At 32.7% G+C, this 8,489-nt stretch overlaps 1 protein-coding gene across 1 annotated transcript; it reads left to right on the top strand.

The window, feature by feature from the left end:
• Positions 1–351: 351 nt before the first annotated feature.
• LOC133202997 (cytoplasmic protein NCK2-like) lies at positions 352–8,489 on the top strand. The gene is made up of 3 exons (XM_061338849.1): positions 352–696; positions 4,155–5,218; positions 5,713–8,489. The coding sequence occupies exons 2-3, from the start codon at positions 4,187–4,189 to the stop codon at positions 5,920–5,922; spliced, it is 1,242 nt and encodes a 413-aa protein (XP_061194833.1). The 5' UTR covers positions 352–696; positions 4,155–4,186; the 3' UTR covers positions 5,923–8,489.

Below are 8,489 nucleotides of genomic sequence, written 5' to 3'. Positions count from 1 at the left end.
AATTTCTTTGATTTTTTGCACACTTTTCTGTTATTTTTTTCCTATTATTTGTTTTATTTATTTTTATTTATTTATGCACAATTCATTTGCTGCAAAATGTTTTTCATGTATTCTACACTAGGTGCACTTTGTCGGATTTCTGTTAGAGTTATCTCCCTTAGAAATCGAGCATAAAATTTAGTACCAATAGCAGGGAACTATACATGTCCCTTCCACTTCCTATGAAATATTATTTGAAACCAAAGGAACAACATCATCAATTTGATTTGTAACGAAAATATAAAAATGACATTATTTTTCAGAATATATACAAAAATGTGCCACTTAAAAGCTTTCGATGACTCAGCGTAGTGATATACGATGTGTCATACAGGGACTATTTTATCAAAATGGAAGTCAACGATAAGTTTTCCCGAAAGAAGTTTAAATGTTCGATTTGGAGGATTCCTAAACTTCACAATGTGCATGAAAAAGCTTTCTGATTAATTTTAATTACAAAAACATTCTGCCGTTGATTCGATAGCGAACAAGTGTTGCTGATTTTCTTGGGCATTGTCTTTTTGTTTTTGTTTTGCATAGACGGAAGTGGAACACTGAATTCCAAATTCCTTTCAATTTAGGCATCGGTAAATCCTGGAGATGATGAATGAGATAAAGTATTACCATTCCAGGCAGTGGAGTTGATATATGTTGCAGGTAATGAATAAAGATCATCATTGTTTGCTTACATGCATGCAGCCCGAAATTCCTCCAATCAACACGTCTGGGACACGGTCTAGGTTAGACCATAAATATTTATGTCTGTCATTGTATTATTAGAAAAGGAAATGTATAAAACTCTTTCAAAGATAAAGCAGAAGAACTGCAGAGTCAACAGTATGAAAGATAAATGATACTGAACTCGGGCGAGAAAATGATTAGGAAATTGTGGCTGTCATTATATAACATATTATAATATTAGTTCATTCGCCACGCCGTATCCATGTTGCTCAGTTGTGAGCACTTTTTAGAGTTTAGGATGTCCAGGTTTGATTTCAGATCTAGTCTTTCACGTTGTAAAGTAGGTTGACTATTTTAATTACAATATCAAACAAAATTGATCCAAAAGGAAAAAAAAAGCATTACAGATATCTGACATGCATAAATAAGCCTTCATATCATAGGTACATGTTTCAATTTATTTTTACACTTTAAAAATTTATTATTCATCATCTCAAATTATTGATTATTCAGATCAGGTTAAATTTTGAATTTGGCTGAACAAATGTATATCCCGTATAGTTATATATTCAGTCAAAACTTGATTTAAATGATGTAGAACAAATTTTGGGAATAACTGTCTTCTAATTTGGTATTTGCGATTAACTGCTAATTTTACGGTCGCAAACTGAGTAAAACGGATGTTTGTGACCATTAAATCAGCATTAACAGTTGCAAGTAACAAATAAGAAGAGAGTTACTCCCATTCTAATGCAATTTGTGTATTGTCTTTGATGTTTTCATCTCATTTTGTTGAGTTTTGTTACATGACATACGTCACGAAGCATTGTGTTTTTGCGGCATTCTATTATGGCGTCGCAATCAAAAGCTTTCACTATCTTTAATGCTCATTTAACTGCCTCAAATGTTAGTGTATTAGCCAATCAAGATATGTTTTACAAAACAGTTGCATTAGAATGTGAAATTAAACTGATTTAAAAGCAAAGCATTTTGATGGAACTGTGTTTCCAGAGTGTCATGGCATCGAACCCAATGTTTAAAAAGAAAAATGAGCTGACATGTATTAAATAGCTACATGAAAATAAAAATAGCTTTAAAATGAATGAGCAAGGAATTTGATATTATTACATAATGAAGATAATTATGTATAGAAAGACGATCACATGTACGTGATGTAGGGAGTAAGTACAGGTAATTTGCTTCTTTTTTCCTTGATGGAAATAGAGCATCAGGGAAACGAGCCCTAAGTATAACCTGTACAGTGTATATACAACAGATATCAAACTAAAGTTGTTTACATGTACTAAAAGAGGAAAATATCATTTATTGAATATAATATTGTCAAAAATATGCAGTACAAGTGGTGCACATAATCTCCAATACAATATGTACTGTAAAATCACTTATTTTTGTGGGGTCAAAATTTTGTGGTTTGAGGAAAAATTGCTGATTTCAGGGGATTTGATTTCCTGGTTAAAGGAAGAAAATTAAAAAGCAGCATGTAATTTTTACATTTCGTGGGGATATGAATTTGTGGGTCTCTTCATTTCATGAAAACAATGAAAAATAAACCCCCAGAAAAATTTATGATTTCACAGTGTAAGATTTTACACTTTTCTTAAGCCGTTAATCCCCCCCCCCCCTTTCAATGAAATTTTCTGAGTACAATATTTACCGTAAGCATTTAGATATTTATAGGCCTATACACATGATACATAAGGTTGAAAAGCAAATTTTTACAACATGCATAAGGCCAGAAACTCAAATTCAAACAACATCATCAACAACAACAAAATCAAACAAAAGAAAACCTGAGTGTCATATCTCTACTTCTGCTCCCAAAATAATGGAAGGGGGATAATTTGAAGTATAATTCTTGCTTTAAGACTTTCATCATTTGATGATAGAAACTACTAGGACATTTTGGAATTGTTCCATTACCAGTGGTAAAAATTCAGTTTCCTGCCCTTGCATGGGATTTCATCTAGTTTAAGTATTAATAATAAGATTTTTGCTTTACTTCTTTGTGTCATGAATTTTTCTTTACAAATTTCATTCTGACAGTAAAACACTCAACTATATGTAATGAAACTGTATAAAATCTTGTATTTGTAGGAAGATTTACTATAAAAGAAATACTTGTTGTATTTCTGTATCCATTTGTATTATTTACAATATATATGACAAATTAGATGTGATAGGAATATGTAATGGGTGAGCATTGAGATACATTGTCAAGTTGAAGTCGAAAAACTTTCATGAGTTTCAAAAATACAAATATTGAAAATTATATATATATATTTCTTAAACAAAAGTACTAGATTCCATACGAAAAAATGTGTTTTCTGAATGTAAAGGCAATGTATGTATCATATAGATGATAAGAGAAGGATATATACAGGAGGTGTTTCATTGATGTATATTGCAATTCACATCCTCATGATCGTTTCAGAAGGTTTATTGAGAGAGATTACATGACCCCATTACATACTAGCATGAACCCCCCTAGCATCAGCCAGGAGGCTGTTAACAAGTGTTTCTGAATCTTTTTTTCTCTCAGTGTATCTTAAGTTTTATTCTAATTTTTGTTCTGTTGAACTTATCAGCAATCTCTTTTTAGGGGGATTGAGTTTCAGCATGTTTTTCAAGGGCTTATCTGAAAAGCACTAAGTCCCGCTAATTCATAGTAAAAATACACTGCTGGGATTGCAATTTCAATGGCTTTGGGAAAAATCCTCCTGTACAGAGTTCAGCTTCAGAATGAAGTGTTAAAATTTCTATCTTCATTTCGGTTCCAAATGTTTTGAATTTTCTTGGCTTTCAGATTTGTCCAATGTCCATTTTATAGGGCAAAACAGTAAAGGATTATTGTTAATGCATTTAATTTGATTCATTTATTTCATAAATTTAAAGAAATAAAACAGATCACCAACACTTTATGAGAATGCTGCAGTAGATTTATTTTGTTGATCCAGAGACAGTTGTCATTTATTTGATACAATTACATATTTATAAAAGTTTGTTCATCATGTTCATAGGATGCTTTTTTTATGCTCTCTATTTTCCTCAATCAGCTGTAAGCATTGTAAGATTCAGTCACTAAGATTAGGTTTGAAGAAAAGGGGAATAGAATGTTATTAAATGCCAATAATTTAAATAAAAAAATCCATGCTTTCCCGAGCTACCACCATAATGTACATGTATCTGTGTCATACATGCAGATTATCATGTATATGTGATAGAAAATATGGAATGACTTAATTATGTATATTCATCAAACACTAATTCAGAAGTAAATAAAGTTTCTTCATGCATAATTGTAGAGCATACAAAGCCCACATTTCTATATTTTACACAGTAGAACCTGCAGTGTAAATCAATACATCAGTGTTTGATGGAAAAGTAAAACAAATGTTTGTGTTCTCTTTTCACAGGGGTGACTAATCAAGACTGGCCACTGGTCACAATGGGGGATGAACAAACTGTAGTCGTAGCCAAGTATGACTACAAGGCAGAAAACGGTCAGGAATTAGACATCAAGAAACACGAAAAATTAGTGTTATTGGATGATTCTCGAGACTGGTGGAAAGTTCAAAATGCAAGAAATAAATCAGGTTATGTTCCATCTAATTATGTCAAGAGGTCAAATTCTAAGGCTTCCAAACTCTTCAGCAGAGTAAAGAAAAACCTAGCCAGGAGAAACAAAAGTGATACGAAAATAACAGGAACAAGTCCTGTGGTGAGTCGAAATGGGGACACAGGAAGTGATGAAAATAGTATTAGTAGTGACATCCAGGCCGTGGATCCTCAACCTGCAATTGTGAAATATAATTATGCCCCAAAACGACCTGATGAGATTGAATTATTCAAAGGAGAGCGTGTGATGGTATTGGAGAAATCCATCGATGGTTGGTGGAAGGGTAGAAAGTCGGACAATATAACTTCTGGATGGTTTCCATCCAATTATGTCGATTTGGAACCTTCGGAACAAAATGATTGTACTATGTACTCAACAGCTGCCTCTCTCGAAGATGACTCAGTGGCAGACTACTCTGTTGACCACCATCAAAATGTCCTCGCCTTGTACCCGTTCCATCCGGAAAATCCAGAAGAACTTGGATTTGAAAAGGGGGAGCGATTAGTTATCGTCAGTAAACCCTCAGATGATCCAGAGTGGTGGAAGGCAGTGAACAGTCAAGGAGAAATGGGATTAATACCTAGAAACTATGTGCAGACAATCGAGGTGGACGAGAAACTGGATGTGGAGTGTGAGACCAATGCAAGCTCCACCACACCACAATCACAGTCCACTAGCAGTCTTTCTAATGCTTCAAATCTCAGTGTAGTGGGGGTCACCAGTAGAAAACAGTTCAGGGTGTCGGGACCTCTGGCAGAGAAAGAGTGGTATTATGGGAAAATTTCTCGACAAGAGTGTGAGGATATGTTAAGGAAGTATGCTGCTGAGGGGGATTTTATTATCCGGGACAGTGAATCAGCTGTGAGTATTGAGTGGAAATAATAATTCCCATTTGTGTATTGTAATTATGAATGAAGATATGTGTATTTACACATCATCATATGAGTAATTACCTTGTTCACTGCTTTATGTAAATCTACAAGCAATCATTTGTGTTTATGCCAAGTAATTATATGAAATTCCATGCATAGTAAATTTGATTATTCATTATTTCTGTGTTTGCAAAGGGTCTGTTTGAAGTACGGTAATCACGTTGTAGTAACTGCACAATACAAACCTTGTTTTAAAAAGTTACTTATGAAATTCTCTACATCTTGTGTACCTAATTATGAATTGTGAAGAAATAGCATTTAGAATTTGTTGAGTGGATTAAATATCCATTCAAAACTAAGTACCTGCAAACAATGAATAATGATGTAGTATTAAGTGTGCATATACTGTATCATATCACACAAATGATAAAGTATTACTGATGCATACCTTGATTAACAGAAGCTTGATTAATTTGATTACAGAGTGGCAATTTTACGGTAGTGCTGAAGGCAACAGAGAGAAACAAACATTTCCGTGTACAAGTAAATGAAGAAGGATTGTATCAGATTGGACAACAAAAGTTTGCTAACCTCGACGACCTGATTGAACATTACAAAAAACACCCCATCTTCAAGCAGGAGAGTGAAAAACTGTATTTAGTCAAACCCTTCACCCTGCCAGCAGAATTTTGACAGAGGATGGAAGTTCGGTTGATTTTCATTCTGAGTAGATACTGACTTTGTGCACGTGATGGTCACGTAAATGTTCTCACTGTATTTGCTATGAGATTATGTGGGTATCTTATACATGTATTTATTTCTGTCCTAGTAGTTACTCTGCCTATCTTTTCTTGAACAACTTCAGAAGAATGAAACTCATGGAAGTGTACTGTTTACATACATTTGTCAAAGTTTTCAAACCTTAAAATGTTAATTGGAGAATTTTTTCCACAATTAAGAGATGAAGGATTTAGTAATAGAAATATTTGTCAGGAGAAATTATTTTTTAAGTTGGTGTTAAATGTACTTTTAATTTATTTTTTATGCAACTTTACTTGTGTTTGAACTTTTTTCCAGTTGTACATCATCTGAATCCTGATTGGTCATTCATGTCAATACAAGAAGCTTATTTCAAATTAAAATATATATGGGACATGTCAAAGGTGAATCTGTGTGAATAGCTGAGTTAGTGAACAGGAAATATGTACTATGTACATAGGGTACTATGTATATATATTGATTTGATTTATAGATACTTTGCTAAGCATTTCAGTAATTTTTCGAAAATGAAAACACAGAATTGTGAGGTTCTATGTATGATGTCAGTGCTTTATAGAGGTTTTAATTTTTCTGAATTTAAAGGAAAGTGGTATTTACATGTAATAGCATCATAGACAACAGTCGCTAAATGTCTTTGTAGTGAACTGTGTAATTTTTCAGGAACAAGGAAAGTGCTAAATTTAAACTCTTTCCCAACTCTTTTGGATTTGTTCCTGCACTTTAGAGGAGCATCCAGAAAATCTGTACAACTGTGTAAACTTATTTTGAACTGTGTTACACTGAAAGAATTGCAATATTCATGAGGTTTTTCAATAGATAAGATCCTCCCCATATCAATTTTATGGAAGAGTTGTATAAAACTAGTAATACACAAAATAATAATGCATTAAACGTATGTATAAGATGTAATTTATTAGTTTACTGAATGATGATTGAGCAGTGTTTGCAATGTTCATTATTAGGAATAATATCCCTCCGAAGTTGTAAATGATTTTATTCAGGGTTCCATTAGTCCCCCTCCCGTGTTATATGTAATAACTCTAGTCAATGTAGACAAAATGATTTCAGATTTTATTATGTACACAGTTTTCATACCCTCTCCACATAATGTATCATATGCATATATCTTTAATCTTTTTCTTGAACCTTTAGTGCTTATATGAGAATGAAAGATGCCATGTTTTGCTCAAATTGAGAAAAAAAAGGAATTTAATGCTGGGTATGGTCGTGCTTATAAATTTTCAGCTGTGCATAAGGAGGATTGTTTTGGGGTTTTGTATCTAGATAAAGAAAATGATATGGAATTTCCTTCAGACTTTCCACATTTGCTAAAATATGGAACACTGATGATCGGTTTTTTAAGGGTATTTTGATTGTTATGTCAGTATTTTTACATATATATTATGTCCAACTAGGTTTGAATTCATTTATGATAGTTACAAAATACTGAAAGAAATAAATGATAAAATATTTGCTTAAAAATGAAGTATACAACATAATATAGTTGCTTGATGGCTCTGACTCCTTCATACTGTGTATTGGTTCAATGTATTCAAAAGGAATAGATTATCTACAAATATGTTTCAAAATCACTTCTTCATCTCAGTCGCTATGACATTGTCTGTCGAGGTGCTTTTTCTTTTCAGCATTTCCTGCATATCCATGTACAGATGATTTGGTGTAATAATTATAAATATATCCAAGCATGTGAAAAAAAAAATCATTTTCAATGTGGCTATATAGGTTGTTTACAAGCATACATTTTTTTGTTAAAAGTACATGCATATTTGGTATTCCAGGTCAAAAATAGACAAAACACTCTGGTGCTTTTAAATACCAGTGTTCTCTAAATTTCTTCCCCATAACATTACGGATATGGAGATTTAAAGTACAGTGCACCATAAGTTCATTTTACCTTTTTTCTGAGTTAAATGTATATGCGTCTCGCATACATTATTAGTGTTCTTATTTCACAGTGGAAATAGCTACTATACTAGGATTTCATATGCAAGTTCGGTATGATGTATAATATGTAAAAGCAACAGATAACTCGTGAGAAAGAAAACATTTATTGTGAAATCACAAATTTTCTTGGGGGGTTAATTTTATTTGTTTTTTGTGGTATGTAGAGACCTCCATGTCATGTTAAAATTTCTAACTACAGTATCCTGTCTTTTCTTCAACCATGAAATGAAATCCCCACAAACCAATATTTTTTTTCTCAAACCAAGAAAATCTGACTCCATTATATAAGTGATTTAACAGTACACAGTAAGCTATTTGATCATGTTGATAATCCAAATTCATTACATCCAGGCTACAGACTAGGATGTCTCATTCGTTTACACTTTTTTTGCAAAAAAGAATTGTTTTTCTCAAGTACAATAAAAACATTTACTGTACTGATTTCTTTTTTATCTCTCTTGGTTGTAAGGGATACAAAGATTTTGAAATTTGATATTGTTTGATAGAATATAATT

Source organism: Saccostrea echinata, unplaced genomic scaffold (genome assembly GCF_033153115.1).
Source record: "Saccostrea echinata isolate AGI-Se365-2 ecotype Australia unplaced genomic scaffold, CSIRO_AGI_Sech_v1 ptg000047l, whole genome shotgun sequence".
NCBI lineage: Eukaryota > Metazoa > Mollusca > Bivalvia > Ostreida > Ostreidae > Saccostrea > Saccostrea echinata.
Note: the sequence above shows the minus strand (reverse complement) of the source record. Positions and strands in the feature narration are given on the sequence as shown.

Bases quoted from the DNA above. Each gene is read 5' to 3' on its own strand.
- LOC133202997 (XM_061338849.1), top strand. From the start codon at position 4,187: ATGGGGGATGAACAAACTGTAGTCGTAGCCAAGTATGACTACAAGGCA. The intron at 5,219-5,712 runs GTGAGTATTGAG...ATTTGATTACAG, and splicing joins TCCGGGACAGTGAATCAGCT to AGTGGCAATTTTACGGTAGT.